The 24,757-nt window shown below is 39.2% G+C and overlaps 1 protein-coding gene across 14 annotated transcripts in view; it reads right to left on the bottom strand.

Moving 5' to 3' along the window:
* TTC3 (tetratricopeptide repeat domain 3) overlaps positions 1-24,757 on the bottom strand; it is a 116,816-nt gene that overhangs the window by 24,596 nt on the left and 67,463 nt on the right. For 12 of the 14 annotated variants that reach the window (XM_065943337.1, XM_065943336.1, XM_065943344.1 and 9 more), the window contains 12 exons: positions 24,282-24,374; positions 23,546-23,610; positions 22,188-22,324; positions 19,215-19,541; positions 16,789-17,040; positions 14,269-14,315; positions 13,246-13,302; positions 11,530-11,603; positions 10,126-10,290; positions 5,966-7,013; positions 4,984-5,049; positions 3,609-3,758 (listed from right to left, as the gene is read on the bottom strand). In XM_065943337.1, coding sequence (XP_065799409.1) covers positions 3,609-3,758; positions 4,984-5,049; positions 5,966-7,013; positions 10,126-10,290; positions 11,530-11,603; positions 13,246-13,302; positions 14,269-14,315; positions 16,789-17,040; positions 19,215-19,541; positions 22,188-22,324; positions 23,546-23,610; positions 24,282-24,374 — 2,481 coding nt within the window. The remainder of the gene's footprint in view (positions 1-3,608; positions 3,759-4,983; positions 5,050-5,965; positions 7,014-10,125; positions 10,291-11,529; positions 11,604-13,245; positions 13,303-14,268; positions 14,316-16,788; positions 17,041-19,214; positions 19,542-22,187; positions 22,325-23,545; positions 23,611-24,281; positions 24,375-24,757) is intronic. The other 2 variants (XM_065943345.1, XM_065943346.1) reach the window with 1 other exon arrangement.

Genomic DNA, 24,757 nt, shown 5'->3' with positions numbered 1-24,757 from the left:
CATCTACAGTCTCTGTCGGGGGTCCCTGGAGTTCCCTCCACTCAGGAGGCGAGCCTTTCCCCGCCCCTTGAACCTTGGCTGGCTATGGGACTTGCTTTGTCTGATGGGTTATCAGCAGGGCTGGTTCTTGCTTGCCCTTGGACTCACGCTGGAAGATGAAAGACACACGGGACAGATGGAGCTGCCCCTGCTGAGGCCACTGTAGATCGGTCTATAGCCAGATGACCCCAATACGTGAGCAAGTACAGCCAAGAACAGCAGAGCCCTAGCTGATCCAAAGGTGAGGCCGTCCAGCCAAGCTCAATTAGGATTGGCTAACTCGCAGTCGCACATGTGATATTTATTGTTATATGTCACTGAGGTTTTTACTTAGCATTACTATGGCATCAGTTAACTGATACACTGCTCACGAAGTGCTGGGAAATGTTTCTCAACTGGTTGTGGAACAGACCTTCTTTTAATGGATCTGGAGCCTGACATTCACCACCTGTTCTGCTTGCTGCTGGTGCGACTTGGAGCAAGACACCTTAGTGAGTCCAGCCTCCATTTCCTCATCAGCAAAATGGAGACAATGCTACATACCGGAACACTAGTGCAATAAAGTGCTTTCAGATTTAATAAAATAATATAGCTAAAACCTTTATGACTGAGTACAGCACATAACCCGAGCTCCATAAATGTTACATTAGAAAATAGCTGAACTTTGCAAGGACAGTGACTGAATAGGACCACACCTCTCTGCAAATGTGGGCTGAGGAAGTTTTGGTAGGCAGGAACCCAAGATTCTGTTGAAACAGCACAAAGTTTCAGATTCTACTCCATTAATTCGTCTAGGCCAAAATTATTTTGACTGTTTTAAGAGTCAATGCTAACTAAATACCCATCTTAGCTATAAGCAAATCTCATTAAAGCACCTTAAGAACATATGACCTTCAACAGATGGGGAGTGACTGCCTAATGGGAATACAGCTTCTTTTTGGAGTGATGAAAACAACTCTGGCATTAGATGGTGGTGGTGATTATATGACATGGTGAATATATTGAAAACAACTGAACTGTATACCTTATATAAAGGATAAATGTGAACTTTACCTTAATAAAACAAAAAAGATGGCTTCTCTGGTGGTCCAGTGGTTAAGAATCGCCTTGCAATGCAGGGGACACTGGTTTGACCCCTGGTCCAGGAAGACCTGACATACCTTGAGGCAACTAGGTCTGTGTGCCACAAATAATGAGCCTGTGCTCTGGAGCTCAGGAACCACAACTACTGGAGCCCTCGTTCCGCAACAAGAGAAGCCACTGGGATGAGAAGTCCACGTACCACAACTAGAAAGTAGTCCCCGTTTGCTGCAACTACAGAAAGCCCGTGCAGCAATGAAGACCCAGTATAGTAAAAATAAATAAAGAATTTTTAAAAGAGAGAGAACATATGCCCCTGAGCAACACGGCAACCAGTTATGACCTATCAGTTCTAAGTTCAGTTCATTTTAGTCGCTCGGTCATATCTGACTCTTTGCAACCCCATGGACTGCAGCATCCCAGGCCTCCCTGTTCCTTAGGTTGTATAATATATACCTAAGGAACTCAGGTGAACAATTTATCCTGAAAGCAAACAGGTACACATTTTGCATGGAAAGTCCAATAACCTAACAGGTCTGCAGTTTGAGGGACAAAATAATGGCCCTTCTTAAAAAATGGACTGACTACTCTTAAGCACAACCCCATGGAACTAGGTTCAGAGTCTCAGTAAAGTTAAGAAGCAGGGTAAGAGCCCAAGCCCACTGGTCAAAGCTGCTGCTCACTCACAGTCCTCCTCCCTGGGTGCTCATTTACTGTACATTTCTTGGTCCCGTGTACAAAGCAGTCTTGATGAACTGCACAAATACAGTGCAGTCAAACCAGGAGCTTATAAAGCTGAACAAGCCTCTACCAGAAAGAAAGGAGCCTCACTCACCAGAAAGTGAAATGTGAAAGTGAAAGTCACTCAGCCTTGTCCATCTCTTTGCAACCCCATGGACTCTATAGTCCATGGAATTCTCCAGGCCAAAATACTGGAGTGGGTAGCCTTTCCCTTCTCCAGGGGATTTTCCCGACCCAGGGTCTCCTGCATTGCAGGCAGATTCTTTACCAAGTGAGCTATCAGGGAAGCCCTCACTCACCAGATGACCACCTCAAATCAAGTGGTTGTGTCTGCATCTGTCTGCATCACTTAATTGGGTGGACACAGGCATTCTCATACAGGTTTATTAAAACTGAATTTTCCTGACACAATACGAAGTTCACAAAAATGTTTTGTTTTGTTAAGCCCCCCAAGTAGCTTATCCAAATTAGCGTTCTATGAGTCTCTGTGAAAGGGTTTATTTTTGTTCATTTTCCCCTCTTCTTAATCAGGAAGATTTCATTCAACTGGGCAACTGAGCAGAAAGGCTGGTTCCTTCTAATTTTTCAAATCTCCCCAGTCTCATCCCAAGTGAAAACATGGACTAAGGAGTGTTTTAACAGTCACCTCTACAAACCAACCCTTTTCTTCTGGGTATACTCAACAAATGTTTATTGATTAAGGTCCCACAGCTAATTTTCTTCTATTTAATATGCGACCTCAGCTAATGACTCAGACTTCTGGCACAAATTCTTCCTTTCTTAAACGGACTAACAGACCCTTTTTACCTCTGTACAAAGACTTCAGTTTTTACAACCTAATTAAACAATAGGCAGAAGATCTGAATAGACATTTTTCCAAAGAAAACATTAGGATGGTCAACAGGCACATAAAAAGATGCTCAATACTACCCTTCATGAGAGAAATGCAAATCAAAACCACAAGGAGGACTTCCCTGGCGGTACAGTGGATGAGAATCCACCTGCTAATGGAGGGAACGGGGGTTCAGTCTCTGGTCCAGGACGATTCCACATGCCGCAGAGCAACTAAGCTGGTGCACCACAATGCCTGCGCCTAGAGCCAGTGCGCTGCAGCGAGAGGCCACACAGCGAAAAGCCGGCACACAGCAGCGCAGAGGGGCCCCTGCTCTCCACTACCAGAGCAAGCCCACGTGCGGCAAGGAAGACCTGGTGTGGCCAAAAGTAAATAAAACAAGTCTGAACATTAAAAAAGAGTAAGAATCTAACCCTATAAAATGGGAGCAATTATTACCCAAACTACAGAACCAAGGCAGAGATGTTAAACAAACACCACACACACCAGTCTGCCCAGGAACAGAACCAGTGTAGAACTAAGCCTGGATCTGAGCCCAGTCAGTCAGTCTCCAGGCCTCATATGTGGAACCTCTAGTGCTACATGACTACTCTCACTATAAAGAATTTAACTTGGAACTTACCAGGAAATAGTTTTAATCAAGGAAACCAAGTTATAGATAAATGAAAATTCAGAATCACAGCCCTTTTCTTACATGACAACTTGTAGAGGTTGTAAAACACTGCAAATAAAAACACTGTCACTTTAATGTCATAAAAAAATGTGAAATAGGCAACAGTGAGAAAGAATCCTTTGTTTAGCCAACAATGCAGTAGCTCAGCTAACTGAGGCTACACAAGCACAATTCTCTGAATGATACCATGTGCTATTAAAAAGAGGTTTCAGACAGGATTACCTTATTTTCTTCAATGTTCCTTTTCAACTTTTCTTCCAAGTCTTTGGTTTCTTCTGAGCCCTTGACATTGTTCTGTTCATAATTTTCACATGCTCCCTTAAGTTGCTCTTGTAAAACCTGGTACTCCTTTTCAATATGTGAAATATCCCCCTACAAATATGATACAAAATTACCTACCAAAGTTGTTTTAAAAGTCTATTTCTGATCTTGTTCTGAAATATCTCTTCAGATAAACAAGAGGATATAAGGCAGATGAAAATTTACAAGGAAAATGTCACAATAATTCAAGAATTTAAAACCCCTTACATTGTTTAGCAAAGTCAGCTCTTTTTTTTAAAAAGCTATTCATATTACTGGAATTCATAAGGAAACTTTCCAATATGCACCATAATTAGCTCTGAATATTTGTTTTAGAAGGGTTCAGTATTAAATAGTCTGATATGACTGTCATCCTCCACAATTAACATCAAGAACTATCTACTGGCCCTAAGAACCGCAAATATGCATGCATTAGATATGAATAGGACATATTAGTTTTGGCCCTACTTTTATAGCGTTTCAAATAGACGGTTGCTGATTATTTTTAAAAGACGACTTAAATTATTATCAAGAAATTATTTTCAGTTATGTAACTGTCTCCTGGACAGCTTTAAAAAAAGCAAACAGAAGTCATACTGTACTGTGAAATGCTGGCAAGCAACGAGCAGCATTTATGTATTTGTAAACCTTTCATCCTGCTGAGACGGGCAGCAGTCACACAGTTGTTGTGAATGGAGCACCTGTCAGATGCTGCCAGCTCCTCTCAGCTACAGCCAACTGCTCTGCCCAGCTACGAGGGCTCCGGCAGCCAGGCTTGGGAATCTAAGCCAGGTGCACACACCTGGCCCACCTTTCCCATCCCCTGCACCTCTTACAGCACGTTAGCATTTCCCAAGTGTACAAAGGCAGGGAATTGAGGTTCTGAAATTCTGTTCATTGTCAGAGAACTGTGAACTACGGCCAAGCTGACCACACACACCAGTCTGCTGTTTTCATCGTCCAGAAAGTTCGGCCCTATGAATACAGTCCATGTTTAAATAATCAGCAGTAAGAATCCGCCTGCCAATGCAGGAGACGCATGTTCAATCCCTGAGTCGGGAAGATCCCATGGAGTAGGAAATGGCACTCCAGTATGCTCGCCTGAGAAATCCCGTGGAGAGAGGAGCCATGGGGTTACACGAGAGTCAGACATGACTTGGTGACTCAACAATAAGGCTTATTCTATGATGTTTTATAAGGAATAACTCGTTTCAAAATAGTTCTAAATTCATCATTCCCATTTAGTTAAAGTAATGAAAATTAAACCTTCTAACAGCTTAATACAGTTCTGACTCACCTGTTGTGACTCAAAAGGACCATATGGTTCAGTATTGACTTCTTGATGTGTCATATTCCAAGACACCTTTGGGGCAAAACAAGCACATTCAAACGCTCTAGTAAAATAAATCCATCATTTGATAACATTTTGAAACATGTCCGTAATTTTTTCAAGGATTTTATTTTTTTGTCAGTTTAGATAACATTCTATGCTTTCTACAAATGTTTGTAACAGGAAAGAGTATCGTTTGGAATTGGTGAAAGTGAAAATGATTTTGGTTTATTACTCAACATAATTTTTCAAAGCCTTCTAGAAAGCTTTTAAAAAACTTAATGAGTAGGAGGATAACCAATAAGGGCTTCATGCATTCATGCCTTATTAAGGTTAACTACAGAGAAACCTTATTCTTGAGACTGTTAGGAAGGAACATTTATTCATATCCCTTGTTTCTCTCCATCTGGTTTGCCCTGTATCTCCCTCACTCCCCCGCTGGTTTGACAGGAGAAACTGGGCATGTGCAGCCCTGACTCTTTTCTTTTTTCTCTTTCTCTTGGGAGCTGCCCGTGCAGAGAACACATTTTTCCTGTTCCTCTTCCTTGCACTGTCTTGGGGGCAAGCACCCAAGTTAGAAGGCCTTCTAGTCCAGCACTGCTGTGAACGATGGTGGAAGCTGCTAAGTCATGGGCTTCAGTCTTGGGACAGACACTCTCTAGAGAAAAGAACCACATCATCCTACTGCACTTTTATTAATTATCAAGGTGGTGCTTTGGCTCCATCTGCTGATTCTACTGCTTTATGTCCCAACTGGTGCAAAACTTGGACAGGAAGGAGGGTATTACTTACTACACTCCAAAATTCCTTCTGGCATTACCTGTCATGCCCTAAAAAAGGGTTCATAAAGTCCATTATTTTACAGGATTTTAGTAAATATAATGGCAATGAAAAATGAAGAGGAAAATTTAACTTTGATATTAAGACGACTTTCTCACTGTGGTCTTACCTGTACAGCAACCACTTGTGTACATGGAATATGTGTTCCTTCATCGGTGCTTTCCGGATTTACTTCCCACGTGGCAGAATCTCCACAGCGGTCATCGTTTCTGCTAGCCTCACTCTGGGCTGTATCAGCACTATCCGAGCTGTACTCTGACTTCACCGGTGTTTCCAAAGATTCCTCAAGGATCTGTGTTTCGGAGGCCATCTGGCTACCAGGGGCATTCTCAGCACTGAAATGATGAGACTCAAAGTGCAGCTCCGTTATGTCACTTGCTACAAAAGACGGCACCACGGGTATTGGTCTCTGCAGGTGATACTCAGCAGGAACGCTGGCCAGAGGGGTGTAAATGCTATACTGGGGCAAAGTCGGTAACACGCTGATGAAGGCTGGTGGTGTCTGGGTGATGTCAAACCCCCGAAAGGGAAGGTATGTACAGTATCCTGTGACCAGCTGGGGTCGAGGCCAATAGGTCGCTTTCACTTCCTCGGGAACTGGTTTGGGAGAATTAGAGGAGACTGGCTTGTGACCAGTCTCCTCAGAAACTGGCCTGGGAGAATCAGAAGACACCCCTTTGGGCTTCTCATCCTCAGAAACTGATCTGGAAGAATTATCGGAAACTGGTTTTGGCTTCCCAGTGTCACGAGCTGATTGGGGAGAATTGGCAGATGCAGGCTGAGGCCTCACATCCTCGGAAGCTGGTGCTGAAGGTACCTCAGATACTGGTTTAGACATTACATCTGGTTTAAATTCCCTAGCAGTTGGATTCAGTGGTAGTTTAACTCGTAAATACTCTCCTGTTTTTGAAATTTCTTCTACTTTTGTCTTAATGTTTTTCTTCTTTCTCTTTTTCTTAAGCCGTAACGCGACTTTCTTCAACGCAATACAGTTGTCAATCACAACAAAACGAGGACACCCCAGGAGAAACGCCTTCAAACCTCCTGCTTTTTCTAGTATCTGTCGTGTTTCTTCTGGGAAGAACTCATACTCTTCAGAAAACATCTTGTTATTCATGTCCAAGGGACCATGTTCCTCCAACAACTGAGAGAAATAGCTAGGCAAAAAAATTTACATATGTTATTATAAGGAAGCACTTACACATGGTTTTCTGAAAAAAATATTTCTCAAAAATTTCCGCAAAGCAAAATACTATTTCTAACTGACCTGAACACCTCCTCAACAAACATATTATACTCACATTAAATCTGAGAAAGGCTAACTGTAATCAATGATACTATAAACAAAAGTTAAGTTTACTCCTCAGAAAATAATCCTTTAAAAGATATTTTTTGTAGAGAAAAAAAAAAAACTATAAAGTTATTTTTATAAGCTGTGATTAAATAATTATTCAAAATACATACATATATATTTTTAATACTTGCTTTTGGATTTTTTAAAAAATATTTATTTATTTGGCTACCCCCAGTCTTAGTTGCGGCAAGTGAGATCTTTATTTGTAGCATGTGAATCTAGCTCCCTGACCAGGGATCAAACCCACGCCTCCTGCAACAGAAGTGCAGAGAATCACTGGACTGCCAGGGAAGTCTCTGTAATATGTTTTCATGTATCTGCTGGCCATCTATATGTCTTCTTTGGGAAAATGTTTATTTGAATCTTCTGTCCACTTCTAAACTGAACTTTTTTTTTTTTTGGCTACTGAGTTGCCTCTGTTCTTCATACACTTTGGGTATTAGCTCCTTATCAGATATATGATTTGCAAATATGTGTATGCATATTTTCATAATTGAATGATGACCATTAGTGTCTTAAACGATCCTTGATGGACTGCCATAGTGCCCGTGCATGTCACTGTCAGCAATGGGGCCAAGGGGTAGAAATGGGAAAAATATTTCAGAAAGCATCCCCATCCTAGTGTTCTAGGTGTGCTCCTCTGAAAAACCACTATTTTCTACATGCTCTTGATTCATTTCTCTTTTTTAAAAGAAGTAGATTAAAGATCAGGACCCAATTTCCTCTTTCTTGGAAGAAAGCATGACAAGTAAGCAAGAACCACATATTCTTTCTGGTAGGCAAAAACTGACAGGGAGAAAAAACATGATTCTTATTTCACAAAGTTATTTCTATTTGCAACACACTGTGATTCAACCTATGATCAATTTCACTCTCCTGCTATCTGTAAGCTACATGCTAGGATCACATCTTCTACTTTCTTTTTGAAACCTTCCACCTTAACTGGTTAGTAAATCTTGACTAATTAACACTACTAAAGAACTGTTAAGAAAAACTAAATGCAGAATACCACATACTACCTGCATTGCAAATACACTATCTGCAACGTATAATACCATATACTGTCTGAATGCAGAATACCATATACTTCAACTATCTGTATTACAAAACATTAGAAGAAAGGGGGTCACTGAAAACAAATCAGTCCAACTTCCTACTTTAAAGTGAAATATTTAAGTCAAGAAAGAAAGCAGTTATCACAATATTCTTAACACCATATATATTACGCTTTCTACTCTACATTCTTTTCAGATACAAAAGTTTAGTTTCATATTTCTTTTACCCATTGGCCAATTAAAATATCATCTTTAAACCAATCATCATTAATGTTTATTTTTGAAAATTCAAAGAAAGAATTAAGTTCTGAGGTGTGACTTCCTGTAACTTCCCGACTTTCTCCTATTATAAGATATAAACTCCATTTCAAAATACGCAAACAAATCAACTTTTTTCTCATAAAGTTACTTAATTTCTTCCCACTTATAAAGGTAATGTAGTCTTTAAGAAGCAAACTCCTGAAAACTACAGTTTAGCTTCAGTTTAGATGCTTGAAGCAAAGTCTAGCATGTTTTAAGAAATACTAGTATGGTCCCCTGGAGAAGGAAATGGTTACCCACTCCAGTACTCTTGCCTGGAGAACCCCAGGGACAGATGAGCCTGGCGGGCTATAGTCCATGGGGTCGCAAAAGGTCGGACACAACTGAGTGACTGAACAACAATAACAGTATAGTTTTACAGCTGATTCCAGGTTGTCATCCAGTTCTCTGGGAATATGATTTGTTCAGCACTTCAACTCTGAAGAAAAACTATGAAGAGGGATCCAAGAGCATATAACTAAATTGAAGAGGAATAATGCAACCGAGAAAAATGGAAAAAATAACCAAATTACAGATGAGTGATGGGTTTTCCAGGATTTCACTTACAAATTAATTTTCTACTGCAGATCTCGGCCCCTCATCATCTTTTTCTAAAGAAAGCATCATGTACTACTTATTAATCCCAAGCTTTTAATAAAAAAAAAAAAGGGCAAATGCTTTTTAGATTTTCCTGAACTCTATTACTCTATCTACCCCCCTCAGATTTGACTTTAGTGTTAATGTTTTTTTTTCTTCTTTTTCTTCTTCTTTTTAATTTCTTTCTTTTTTTTTTTTTTGGCCACACAGCATGTGGGATCTTAGGTCCCTGACCAAGGATCACACCTGTGCCCCTGCAGAGTCCTAACTTTACTGAACCACTAGGGAAGTTCCCTGGTGTTAATTTCACATTCACATTTTCAAACCAAAAGTAATTCAGACCAAAGTTTCTTAGAAGGAAAAAAGTCTATTTCTCTTTTCCTAGATGAATGTTGGGAGGTCAAGTTTTCAGTAGAACACGGAGATACAGGGTTCCGTATCTGTACTACCACCCCAGCTGGACAGCTCTCTCAGCAGTAGTCACCAGATCCTGGTATCCCTTCCCAGTGAAGGGTAATACTTCACCAAGCCACATTAAGTGTCACCAGGCTTAGGAGAAACCAAACTACAACATCCTATCAACGGAAAGACAATGAAAGCAAATAATCATACCATTCCTTGTCAAATATATACTGTGGAATTTATGATAAAAGATTATGGCTGGAAGTTTCATTTATCATTCCTATCCTAGGACAGTTTTGAAAATACAAAGAATCTACATTAGCAGCTCAAACTGACAACTAATAAGCATTAGGGATCTAAAAAAATTTTTAATAGTTAAAAATTTTCGATTAACTTTGTGTAATACATGACCAAAGCCATACAAATACTTTTCTTCCCCAGAGTTTGTGAGCCAAACACAGATTCTTTTAATAAATAGAAAGGGACACAAATTTAAAACAACTTAAGATCTTTTACTGGCAGCCTCAACGTTAACAGTTGTAGGAACGTTAAGACACTTACTCGTACAGAGTTGAACATTTTTGTTTTGGGTTTATGTCCCACAGCTTCTTATTCCGGACAATATACTCATTACTGTGCTGTTCATACAGAGCTTCAAATTCTTCTACATCCTGCCGAAGGTGATCGGGCACTACAAAGGGGCCCGCAGAATTTAAACTGCGTTTGCTGATAAAACAAAAAAAAAAAATGATTTCCTTGTGAATAATAAACTTCTACGTGACCCAGAATAACATTTAAATTGGAATAAAGATAATGTACTATTCAACTTTTGGATGCAAAAACATACTACCAGAGAATTTAATGCAGAAAAGTTAATTTTCCACAACTTTAGTCAAGAGATACCTGAGTACTAAGTTCTTTTATTAATAATTATCAAGAGTAATTTCTTTAAAGTCTTCTGGTTTAGAAAAAAAAAATCAATGTTGTATTAATTATAACATGTTAAAAAGCAAAATGAAAGGTTTTATCACAATGGTGATCAATTTAAGTCAAAGTGAGATTGAGACTGGTGAAAGGTACTTAAAGTTTTTTTGTTTTTTAAAGAGTATAAGATTCTAGCACTCTGGAAAGCTGGAGCAGTGCTGAGTGTGGGCTCTAAACCGGATTGCTGGCTTAAACTCTGGCTCTGCTGTGCATGAGCTTTGTGTCCTTGGGCACAGCCAACTGCACTATGCCTGTGTTTCCTTCTGTGTAAAATGCATGTAACGGTATTTATCTCCAAGAAAGAAGAATGGATTAGATGAGTTTATATAGACATAAAAAGCTCTTAAAACAGCACCTGGTACATAAGTGCTATCAAAATATAGGCTCTTATTATTTAAACTTAAAACAATTCCCCCATTCAAAGAGTCCACGAAAATATGCAAAACAATTGTTACTACAACTCATTTAAGAAGCGTGGGGGGGAACGTTTGTGGGTCTTTGGTCCATAAAGGAATATGATATAAAAAACTTACTTGCTACTCACTAGTTTTATTTCTTGTATCTACCTGTGTCTTGAAAACTCAGTTTCAAGAACCAGATCCACTGGAAATCGCTACTTAAGGCTGAACCATAATATCACATACAGCCTCCAAAATATCTTCCTAGTAATTATCAATAGGATATTCTCTTCATTGAACATTTTAAAGAATATTTTCTAGGATTTTCAACAGTATCCTGTACATATAAGTTCTCAACCTTATCAAATGAATGTTTTCAACTCTCTGATTTTAACAGTTTATATCAATTCTTAACAACGACAGCCTACACTATATAAAACCACAATGGGTCACATAAGGCTGTTATAATAGATCCAAGTCTTGAGGCAGAGAAGTTAGGGAAATAAAAGACAAGTTTAAAGGACAACAGATTAATATACCTTTTAAGTTAAAATAAAAGCAAAAATTCTCAGACTGTGCTTACATATAGTCTTCACCTGAAGTGACAGTCTCATTGTTTGGTGTGACTGAAGGTGTTCCAGATCCAACTAACATAGGCTGGTTTAAAAAACAAAAATGACAATGATTTTCCACATTTACCACTAAAACTGATGAATGTTTATATAACTATGCACAAAAATTGCCAATATATATAACTTATCTTATGACCAACCTAGATAGCATATTAAAAAGCAGAGACATTACTTTGCCAACAAAGGTTCGTCTAGTCAAGGCTATGGTTTTTCCAGTGGTCATGTATGGATGTGAGAGTTGGACTATGAAGAAAGCTGAGCGCCGAAGAATTGATGCTTTTGAACTGTGGTGTTGGAGAAGACTCTTGAGAGTCCCTTGGACTGCAAGGAGATCCAACCAGTCCATCTTAAAGGATATCAGTCCTGGGTGTTCTTTGGAAGGACTGATGCTGAAGCTGAAACTCCAATACTCTGGCCACCTCATGTGAAGAGTTGACTCATTGGAAAAGATCCTGAGCTTGGAGGGATCGGGGGCAGGAGGAGAATGGGACGACAGAGGATGAGATGGCTGGATGGCATCGCCAACTCGACAGACATGAGTTTGAGTAAACTCTGGGACTTGGTGATGGATAGGGAGGCCTGGTGTGCTGTGATTCATGGGGTCGCAAAGAGTCAGACATGACTGAGCGACTGAACTGAACTGACTGATGACTTACCTAAATTTTCTTGTGAGCAGGAACATAACATTAATTAAATTTTCAACAGCCAAAAATAGGCACAAGCTAACAGTTAGTTTCTAACACTCCAAAAATTTTTAAACTATCACTGTGGAAACTCTCATTTTAGATAAACTACAGACATATAATCAAAGATAAAAACAAAAGTTGTATTAGAACTTATTAGCTACTCTTATCCACCCCTAATTTTCAACCCCTGCCTCCCATTAGATTCTGCAAATGTGTGATAGCCATTAAGACCCTACCTTAAGACTTAAAAGTAATGTACCAGTCATCTCACGGGCTTGAAGCAGAGCTTTAGGTGAGCAGAAGGAAGGAGTCTATCAATTCTGAGACTCTGTCATGATGGTTAGTATTTATCTTTTTTTTTTAAGTCTTTATTGATTGTTATAATACTGGCTCCTGTTGTTTATGTTCTGGTGTTTTTTGGCCACAAGGCATATGGGATCTTAGCTGCCCATCCAGAGATTGAATCCCTACCCGAGGCACTGGAAAGTGAAGGCTTAACCACTAGACCACCAGGGAAGTCTCAGCAATTTTACTTTAAATATTTAGGTAACAATTCCATTAATTAATAGTAATATGCATCATGTCTTGTAATACAGATAATGACACAAGGGCACAGGGAAGTCAATTTGCCCAAGGTAACAGAGATAATAAAAATAATAATTGGTAGAACCAAGGTTAAGAACCCAGATCTGCCTGATCTCAAAGCAGCCTTGGCCACACTGAGGAACAGCCATACAAAGTGCTACATTACGACAATTTCACTAGGAAATACCTAGAAAATGGAAAGGATAATAAAGAGTCTCTATTAAGAATTACTTACATACAACTTAAAAGTTAAACTTCCTCAAAATGCAGAAAACTGGCAAAACATCTTTAGAGCCTAGAAAGTCTTTCTCTACAAAGTTCTTCAAAATATCCTAAGAACTAGTTAATTCTTATTTATAAACTCAATTAAGAATTAATACAGAAAATACTCCATACCTTTGAATCTTTTGGCTTCTTTTTCTTGCCTTTGTTTTTTATCTTGGTAGAATTAAACTAAAAAGCAAAAAAAAAAAAATTATTGAACACTCAAATAATAGTATTATGAAGCTACCATACATTATAAAGATACCATTCTGATTTTCATAGACTAGTCCTAAGTTCAAGTACATAAAATGTTTACCAAAAATTAACACTTTAGTGTGTTAAGCCCCACTGTTTTGATTTATAATAGAAAATAAGAAAAATACTAAATGACACCTAATGCTATATAACTAAAATTAATCATTCCAACTTAAGATGCTGGTACTCATGTTCAACAAGGTTTATGTCATTTCAAGTAATTAATGAGACCTACAAAGTAACTGCAGCCATGAGCTTATCATATTTTAATGACTTTTCTTTACTAAGCAAACTAGACATTCTGCACTTGGCCAGACACCAGGGAACCAACAGTGAAGTTAGAAGCAGCGTCTAACTTCCCACAGGGTTATGTCATCTGTGCTTCCAGTTAGCCAGATAGAATCTGACTGAACAAAGACAAAATTTTAAGTACAGACAACTTGATCCTAAAAAAATCATTAAACAAGTATTTCTGTTCAAAAACTGCCACAAACTAATTAAGGAAGACAACTCGAATTATTTTAACTTTTTAAGCTCAATTGTAAGCCACTCAAAGTCCATTTGTTTTCCTTCAGAACAAAACATAATTTTAATCATTATAAGGTAACATTTCATTTTTATGCCATCAGATGACTCAAGAACTCCTTTCCTATTTCTATGATTAAGATTCATTAGTTGTGAACATTTATGGACACTGTCTAATTTAAGCTGCAAAGTGTGCTGACTGTTGTTCCAAGAGGAAGACTGGGATTACCCTAAGAAAATTGTCATGTTATCCAGAAGTCCTCCAGATTTGGTTCTAGAGTGCCTCCTGGGATGTAAACAAACACCGGGTCCTCCCTCTCCTCCTTCGGCTGACACAAGTTAGAATAAAACACTGAAAATGATGAAATAACTTACTGGCACGTCACCACTGTCCTGTTTCCTTAATACAGTGCAGCGGCTGTCTGTGAGAAGACACATGGTTTTGTAAGGAAACGAAAGGCTTATATTGCCGTACGACACACCAAGTCCTTAAAGAAAACCACCCCAGATACTACTAATATCCACTATGTCCTACTCCTTATTTGGCTTTGACACAAGTTTAGTTTAGAAACCAAGAGCAAACTGGCTGACTCAGTAGAAAACCAACTACTAAGAATCACGAAATTTCAATCCAACTCAGTACAACTCGAGTTTTTTCTAGACACCAAACTTTACGTATGCTAGGTGCTGGGAATACAGAAATGTATAGAAACGTCCCTGCCATCAATAAGCTCATGTTCTGCAAAGTACACAGACAGGCAAACACCACAGCCCAGTGTGCTAAAGGCCACAGTAAATGCAGTGTAAACAAAGCTGACAGAGTAACGAAGTCTTCAAGGGGAGCAGCCCAAGGAGGGGTCAGGGAGGACTGTGGGGAACAGAGAACTTGAGATGAACCAGCAAGAGGCGGGGGTGTGAGCAGGGACAGCACAAGGCAGGAAGTGAGGGCGCACAGTCAGAGGGGAGATGGGAGCACGCTGGTGAGCCCAGACAGACACCGTGACCTCAACCTGCAGGCAAAAGGAAGCAAATGCTTCCCACAAAATAGTTAAAGCGGATCAGACAGGTGTTCTAGAAGGGTCAGCAGGAGCAGCGTGAGAGAAAGGTTTGGAGTGGGAGGGTCAGAGGCATGGAGACCAGTTGGAGACTACTGAGATCATGGAAAGGTTATTAAGATCCTGGCCTAGGGAAGAAGAGAGGGACAGGGAAGGGCAGATCAAGAATATAGCTTACTTGACTTGGAAACAAACTAGATAAAGGGTAAAAGGCAAGAGGAAGGGTCGAGACCAATTTTAGCGTTTCCTGCTTGAAAACAATATGTAAAGCATTATCATCTTGAGATAAATCTCACGTGGCTTAAGCCATTCCAACAGGGAGACATGCACACAGGATCCAAAAAGAGTTTGGGTCTCCCAATTATCACAGCACTGGTGATGTTATTGACCACTCTTAATTTATAAGATAAGTGGATTTTGAAAAGCTTTTAACCAATATAATCGTTCCTTTAAATGAAAGGAGATAAAATTGAAAATGTTGGGGTAAGTGTGAGAGGCAGAGGTAGTGAACTTGAAAATCTGTGGGCTGGTCATTTGTTGGTGGCTTGCAACCCTATGACTGAGAGCAGAGAAGCTGTCACAACTGGATGGATTGGGTATTTTAGGCACAGAACACAAGAACCAGGGAAAAAGCACAATGAAAGGGAATTGTGTCCTTTTGAATTGTCCCGTGCAATCCAAACATGCATCAAGTTTTGTAAGCTCAGTCCCAGAACAGCATTTTATTCCCAGCAGCAGCAAGCTGAGAGCAATCAATCCAGGCTATCAAGAAGCATGTCATCCCCAGTCATGAAGCAGTGTCCCCGGAAAATAAAGCCACCTATATCTGAGTGTGCCCTCCCCTAAGAACCACAACACAAGTAAGCTTTTCAGTTCCTTATACTGTATTTGAATTTCATAATGCGTAACTCTTTAGTACAAGGCCAAAACCTTTTCATGTACTCTTTAAAACAAATAGCATGAAATCTGAAAGTCTAACTCCTGACAATACCTAAAGCAGACGTATGATGAGAAGGGAAAAGTAGGAGGGCAGGGAGACACAGTATCCTAAGAGATAGATATACGTAGTACCAAAGATAACAAATTTAAATTCAGAATTGTACAACATGTCTAACTCTGGATGTCAACTGTCAGATCCACCTCCATGTTCACAGTCAGGCGTGGACTCTACCCCTGCACCAAAAATTTCCTCTTCCCGAGGAGGGGAACCCCTCAGCACTTTTCCTGGCCCTCTCTTCTCCCATATTACAGTTACTTGTATATTCATTTTACTCCCTTTTCTAAACATAAGGTCCTGAGGGCAAGGACTAGCGTAAGCATTTCTGAATTCCTTGTTAACACACCTAGCACAAGGTGTTGAAGCAGCAGTAAAAGAAGATTTCTAACAAACCTAGTTAGGGGTGTAGCTGGGCCACAGCCTCGTTTTCTGACTCCCAGCTCTAGGTTCTTCCCACCACAGCAGATATGCTATCTGTTCTAGATTCTGCAAATATTGCCTCCTTCTGCAGGCCAATGTTTCCTTGAATGCTACAAATCAAACCATTTCCTAAGAAAGTCCACCCCTTTAATATATAATCTTTGCCATGACACTGTCAAAACACCTACAATGAGAACAGTTCATGTAATGTATCCATCTGAGTGTCTTGACAACACTGAGATCCACAAAGTAAAAAGGCTTTAGTATATTAAAAAAAAAAAAAACCACTGTTCTTAATACTAACTTCTCTAAATAAGCCAGCTGTAGCATAATGATTTTCACTATTTTCTTTGTTAAGTATCTAAGTAAGCTAGATTCTTTGAAGACTTTTTCCTTAGATACAAATCGAAACTGTCCACATACCCATTATATCAAAGAATTCGTCCAAGGCATTATGCAGTGCTGGGAACTTGTCTCTGTGTTCTTCCAGCAGCCATATTAAACAACGGGCTTCCTTCAATGATGTAGGCTCATAGAAATAATCGAGTTGCTTTCCTTCTATAGAGCCTAGCTTATGACCATATTTCTCATTCCAGAGAAAAGTCATGATGCTAAAATCAAGCTCCTTCAGAGGAGCCCCATAACGAGACAAGAAAGGTCCTGTGGCATCTAAGCCTATAATAAAAACACAACCCAAGTCAGAAGAAGGGAGGATTATTTGCTATAAAGTCATATTCAGTTTCACATCTTTGAAAGCAGTTCTATTATAGTTTGCTTACATTTTCAGTGAAAACATTTAAATACTTGAGACTACATTTATTCAAGCTATTATGGGGTTCAGAAACACCATTTCACATGAATATGCTAAATACAATAGTTCTTACCTATTAGTTGAAAAAAGTGGGCCAAAGGCTTCTATTATTCTAATTACTTTTATTAGACTTAGGGGGAAAAAGGAATTTTTTAGTATTTATTCTTATTTATTTGACTGTGCTGAGTCTTAGTTGCGGCATGTGGGATCTATCCTGACCAGGGATTGAACCTGGGAGCATGCAGTCTACACCACTGGACCACCAGGAGAGTCCCAGAAAAGGAATTTTTTTAAAGACATTAAATTTCTTTAAAAATATAACAATAACTTTTCAGTACTTTATAATGAATTTCATTCCAATTAGTACTAGCTACCTAGATTTTACAATGCTTTTCTATGTATATTCTATAATAACAAAATATCAGTAATATATGGAACTTCCCAAATGCCTTTAAAACAGAAAATGAGTAAACTCTTTATCCAGCACTTTCAAGAATTGCACCTCATCCCCTTGAACACCATGGCCCCTTACCTTCCTCACGAGATTCCAGGTGGTCACTATTCCTGATTTCACTCCCACTTCTACAACTCCAGAAAAAGGGGTGGCTGCACCCTCATGTACTACTACTGAAAGGAGGTAAGCCCCTGCTGCATGCTAACACAGCCACCAAAAGTAAGGACTGGCTCTGCTCTCTGTCCCCACATCTGTAACACAGGACAGGTCACAGGCTCTCAGTCTGCAAATGAGGCAGAGCCTGTCAAGTCAAAACTACCCTGGACGGCTGATCCAGATGCAACAGCTTTGCACAGGTCATGTTACATGAAAAATCAGTGTATTTAAACACGAGAATCAGCGACCACGTAAAATACTCACATGATACAAGGTTTAAGGCAATCACGGATAAAGAAATACCACATTCAAATCTCCATCTACAGCTCACATCGGAGCACGAGCTCGATGAGAGGAAGGCAGCAGATCACACCTAGTACTGAAATGTTAACCCCGCTACTGCCCAATTTAAATTAATCTCTTTGTTAAATAAAGCAAATTAAAAGAAATATCAAAAACTTTATCATTTCCTTGTCTGACTGTTTAGTAGATACTAATGGCAACATCACTTAGGAAAAATTTTATGGGGCCAGAAACCCATGGAGACGTATGCTCACAGCAGCAACATTAGTTATCAACTACACCAAGTGTACTGCCACCTCACTTTGTCACCACTGACAGAAACTCAGTAGTGTATTGTCTGAAACTAGTGTTTCATCAGCTCCCGTCTTTAAGGCAGGTCAGGTGCATCTCTACGGGTCGCTGCTGTGGCTCCCGCTAGCCTTTTACCCAACAGCTGCCGAATGAATCGTCTACTGTGGTAGGCAGTGGCCACATCGGTCACCGGGACAAACAAGGCCATGGTAGGTGCCCAAGGACCCCAGACTCTAGGGTCAGTCGACAGCTTTCTCTGCCGCTGCCTTCCATGGTCCCTGCGTAAGTTTGGTAAAGAGCCTGCTCAAAGGTTCTTCCTCAACCAAACTAGGAAAATCAGGACAGAACACCAGAGTTTTATGATCCTGTGAATCACGATGCTGAAGGTCAGCCCCAGGACATTTCTCTTGATCCTTAGATACAGATCTACCATAGGTGATCCTAACCAATTATTCCTAGCTCTATCTACTCTGCCATCCAAATTCTTCACAATCCCAGAGGGCACCCCTGAGCAGCTGACTCCAAAGGGTGCTATTTACCCAGGGGAGTGCCTAGTAGTCACAAAGTTAACACACTGACAATAGTTGAGCATAACACAGGACTGGACTTTCTTACTGACTGGACTTTCCTGTGTTGACATCTTTCACAAAGAACAAGGTAACCTATCTATAAGGTCGCCTAAAAATTGTGAACTTTGGGAAATAGTATTTTTTAATCATACAAATTTGTAGTTCCACATTTTAAAAAATCATAAATGATAGTAAAATGCAGAAGGATTCAGAGGTCTGTGTTTATCCTCCTATGAAAATGCATCTCTACAATTAAGAGACGTACCAAAGCTATTAAGTTTCTGGATCCAGGTGGCTAATTTTGGCTCTACTTCTTTAAGCTCACTCAAGACATGCAGAAATACCCGTGTCTTTACTCTGTTCTTTTCTTGGATCAAATGACGAATGACATAGTCCACTGCTTCAGTCAGGAAATTTCTGCTAGAAAAACATGTTGTGTAGTCTTCTGTGGTTAAAACCTTCCAAGAAAGCAATTCTTTGAGAAGCTTGGAAGTATTCAGTATCCCAGACTTAATCTTGTCAGCATACTGCTTTATGCACTGCAGAATTCTGTCATCAAGGAACTGGCAACTTTGGACATGGTTGATAGTTTCTAAGGATGAATAACAGTGGTCAGTAAAAAGGAGAAAGAGGACCAATTTGCAAAAACATAAACTCTGAAAAACTTAACCTAATATTGTGTGTGAAAGTGAAGTCAAAGTGTTAGTCACTCAGTTGTGTCTGACTCTTTGAGACCATGGGGACAGTAGCCTTGCTAGGATCCTTTATCCATGGAATTCTCCAGGCAAGAATACTAGACTAGGTAGCCATTCCCTTCTCCAGGGGATATTCCCAACCCAAGGATCAAACTCCCATCTCTTGCATTGCTGGCAAATTCTTTACTGTCTGAGCCACTAGGGAAATACATAGCAATATAATCCATGACTCAGATGTATTCTTTATGTTGTTTTAAATAACCTAAGACATTTAAAAATAGATATATAAAGTATTTAACTTTAAAAGTGCCTTTAAAAGACATGAAAGTTCACAGTAAATCAAACATAACAAGTATCTTATGTCCTTCACTGGCACCACTCATGTAACATCTAAAAACTGAGTTCCTCTAAAATAAGGTTACTTTCCTCAACAATCTTAACTGAGCCTTATCGACTACTCAAATTTTACATTCAATAAATATGTTTCAGGCATGAATGTAAAGCTTCCCCCCTACCCCCCAGCATTGAAGGGATCATTGCTTCAGGTATAAAAACAATATTTGGTTGAATTTGGATAAATACGTGTTATTTATCTTACTGTTGAATCCTAAATCGTATACCTGTGGAGCTACTGATTGCAGTATCTCAAAAGTGCATCTTCCTATCCAGGCATTCCCCCCAAAAGTGGCCATTTAGCCTCTTGAATCTAATACACTAAATAACATACAAATACAAAAAATATATAAAGGAAGCAAATGATGTTCCCTAAAATTTTTTTCAGTAGAAAAGACAGTTCTGATTGATTTCTGAAACATTAATGAAATCATCAGTCAATCCTAAAGGAAATCAACCGTGAATATTCTTTAGAAGGATTGATGCTGAAATTCTAATATTCTGGCCACCTGATGCAAAGAGCCAACTCTTTGGAAAAGACCCTGATGCTGGGAAAGATTGAGGGCAGGAGAAGAAGGGGGTGACGGAGGATGAGATGGTTGGGTGGCATCATTGACTCAATGGACATGAGTCTGAGCAAACTCTGGTGGTGGTGGTGGAGTCGCTCAGTCATGTCCGACTCTTTGTGACAACATGGACTGTAGCCCACCACGCTCCTCCGTCCATGGGGTTTTCCAGGCAAGAGTACTGGAGTGGGCTGCCATTTCCTTCTCCAGGGGATCTTCCCAACCCAGGGATCGAACCTGGGTCTCCCAAATTGTAGACAGACGCTTTACTGTCTGAGTCACCAAACTCTGGGAGACACTAAAGGACAGGGAAGCCTGGTGTGCTGCAGTCCATGGAGTTGCAAAAAGTCAGAACATGACTTAGTGACTAAACAACAAGATGAAAAACAAAGACAGCAAGAGGAAATATTAATGCTGGCAACAGTCATCAGAAAATGAGAGTAATTTACTTTAACTCAAAACTGAAAGTAGTCCTGGGGATATAGTGCACAGTACAATGACTACAGTTAATACTGTTTTGTGTATTTGCATGTAGACCTTGAAAGTTCTCATCATGAAAAAAAAATTCTGTATGTATGGTGGTGGATGTTAACTGGATTTATTGTGGTAATATTTTGCAATATATAGAAATATCAAATCATTATATTGTACACCTGAAACCATACATTAAAAAAAAAAAAACAAAACCACAAAACTTGAAAGTAAATGTGTCCACAGGGACAGTAAATCACTGAGACAGCTCCCATGTTGATCAGGGAATGCTGACAAGATGAGCATAAAACACAAGGTAATCTCTCTGGCATCTTATATGAACTGCTTCTTTATATGAAGCAGCATACGTCAGATAATCAGTGGCTAATTTACAGCTCAAACATATGTGTGGAATTTCAAGTATTATTTTCACATTCACTTTAGAGATAAGGGAACTGAGACAATTTGCCCTAAGTGGCAGGAAAGTATTTTCAATTCCTGTATCTTACTTCTAAATTTAATGTTCCTTATACCACTCCCCTCCCTATCTCAGCATAATCAAAAGATGGCGATAGTATTAAAATTACCAAGAGAAATCTAAATTTCAATTCAAAGAGCGTTGGACTATAAAGAAAGTTGAGCACCGAAGAATTGATGCTTTAGAACTGTGGTGTTGGAGAAGACTTTTGAGAGTCCCTTGGACTGCAAGGAGATCCAACCAGTCCATCCAAAAGGAAATCAGTCCTGAGTGTTCACTGGAAGGACTGATGCTGAAGCTGAAACCCCAATACTTTGGCCACCAGATGCAAAGAGCTGACCCATTTGAAAAGACCCTGATGCTGGGAGGGATTGAGGGCAGGAGGAGAAGGGGACGACAGAGGATGAGATGACTGGGTGGCATCACCAACTCGATGGGCATGAGTTTGAGTAAACTCCGGGAGTTTGTGATGGACAGGCAGGCCTGGTGTGCTGTGGTTCATGGGGTCGCAGAGTCGGACATGACTGAGCAACTGAACTGAACTGAACTGATAAAGCCCAACAAGATGAATATTTGCATTCACACTTTTAAGCAAGAATATATGATTCTCATCACGCCTCAGACTCCCAGCATACCTCTCTGCTCTTCAGTTTTTGGTGGGTTACTTTCCCTTAAGTCCTCTTTCAGTCTTTCTTGTGCTAATTTTTTTGCTTCCGTTTTTTGGAGCTTTCGCTTCAATTTTTTGTCTTCTTTCAGCCTCAACTTCTCTAGGCTGATAAATAATTACAGTTAGTGACAATTTACTTTTGTTATGAACTCAGTCAACTACATTCCTTTGCCTACTGTAGAAGCCATTCTCCAAACAATAAGCTAGAAGTTTTCTATTTTAGTTAGAACTTGGGACTATATCCTCTGTTCAATATCAAAAACTTTAGACACGTGGTCAATTCAGTCGAAACAACTGTACTTGTTGCATAAAAACAAGAACATCAATGACTAAGTGATTTGTAATTAAGGATGGCATATATAGATCATACAGATGTTATCCCCATGTATAGAAGATACTGTTAGGGTAAAGAGGAATAGTAAAAAATTACTATGCAAGATAATACATGTAAATATTCATTTCCACAGTAAAATATCATTTTCACAACCCAACAATGATCTACAACACTCAAATTTGGTCAATATGGCTATAATAAATTCTCTTCAATAAATAATTCATCTTTTCTTTTGCTTTTTCTTGGCCACCAATGATTAAAAAAAATAACTTCTAAAAATGGAAAACAAGAAGCAGGGCAAAAAAGAAAAGAAAAAAGGATTGAATTATTTGACTTGAACAAGAAGATAATAGAAAAGTGACTAATTTTGACAGTTTGTTGAGTATTTCAGGGTGAGAAAGAGTCACTGGTTCAAAATGTTTGCTGAAGAGAACAAAAGGAAAGATGCTTTTGGAATTAAAGTGCAAACTGAGAACTAAGTATGTAATTTTTATTCAAATGACGAATCTACTGAACATGTCATTTCATAGTTCAAATGTTATAATTTTACTTATAAATTTAATCACTAAATAATGCTTCTTATTCAAGTTTTTAGCATTTAACTATTCGAGGTTAAAGTGAAAGTGAAAATGAAGTCGCTCAGTCGTGTCCAACTCTTTGCGACCTCATGACTATAGCCCACCAGGCTCCTCCATCCATGGGATTCTCCAGGCAAGAATACTGGAGTGGGTTGCCATTTCCTTCTCCAGGGGATCTTCCCGACCCAGGGATCGAACCGGGGTCTCCCGCGTTGTAGGCAGACACTTAACCATCTGGGAGCCACCAGGGAAGTTAAGTTGTTTGGAAAGTTATAAATACCTATAACATTCACTTAAAAGCTACTTATTTGAATATGTGTGCTGAGCCAATTTTTAAAACAGCATTATTTAGAAATGTGCATTTAACAGAATTGTATTGGACATTATTAACCTACTAATTATCAAAAATCTTACCTAGAACATTTCTGTTTCAGAATAGGTCTTGGAGGAACCTTTTCTTTAATCACCTTGTGTTCAAACTTTAAATAAAACAGAGACATCTAAAATTTGTCTCATGCTGCCATGACATTAAGCATAAAATCACAGGTTTAACAAGCATTTCAAAAACATAGTCAAATTCAGTTTGATAGAGAACAGTGATGATACTCTGACCCAAACAAAAGCCCAGAATACTTTAGCAACACAATTTACTGAAAAAAAGGAACTAAAGAGTAGTCACAGTTATAGAAGGTTAAAAAAAAAATTAAGAGTAAGCAGAAAATCAAATAAATGACAGATGTCATTACAACAACCCACTCCTGCAGCTCCCACATAGTTAGGCTCAAGACACTCTCCTCCCTCCCTAAGATCCCCCACCTTGCCAACACCAAAAAGTTTACTGGGAATTTAAAAAACAAGGTTATCAGAAGGAGTAAAATCAGTAAAACTGATATGTTAAAATTCTCCTTTTCCTTTTGGGAGACAAAAGAACACAAGACTCCTTAATTCCAAAGATGCATTCCTTAAAAAAAAAAAAAAAAAGACATTCTTACATCCTATTATTTCCTATAATTTCTTTTATCAAGTAACTACTTCCTTCCTGGAAAATGCAAGATCCAAATAGTGTAAGTTTTATAAATTTACATCATATTTCATAAGATATAAGCATTTTGGTTATCAATTTAATGAGATTTCCCCAGTGTCTACTTACTTCACATTTAACTTGACCACCACTGCTGAAGATGATAATCTTTGAAATGATTCCTTCACAATCAGGAGTAAGACAAATTCCTTGCAGAAAATCCTATTTGATTTAAAAATGGGGTTGGGGGGAGGTTACATCTTGGCATAAATGTACACATGTATGCCATTTTAACCACAGAACAGTCAAAATATAACCTAAAACCTTCTTCAGGAGGTACTGCAAAGTCCCTGCTCACTGCCATCTGATTTCCAAAGCCTCCAGTTGCAGGGCTCACTTGGGTCCATGCAACTCACTTGGGTCACGTAAGGTGAGCTGCCCTGACGTGTGCTACCATCCACACCAAAGCTTTAAGAAACACTGAGTGGACTGGCTACTACTCCTTCCTTTAAATCACAGTAACATGTCCCAGTCACTCCTCAACCTCAATTCAGAAACAAAGCCCACAGCCCCACATACCGGAGCTGCCACTGCCTAATTCTGAA

The sequence above is a fragment of the Muntiacus reevesi genome, chromosome 8 (genome assembly GCF_963930625.1).
Source record: "Muntiacus reevesi chromosome 8, mMunRee1.1, whole genome shotgun sequence".
NCBI lineage: Eukaryota > Metazoa > Chordata > Mammalia > Artiodactyla > Cervidae > Muntiacus > Muntiacus reevesi.
Note: the sequence above shows the minus strand (reverse complement) of the source record. Positions and strands in the feature narration are given on the sequence as shown.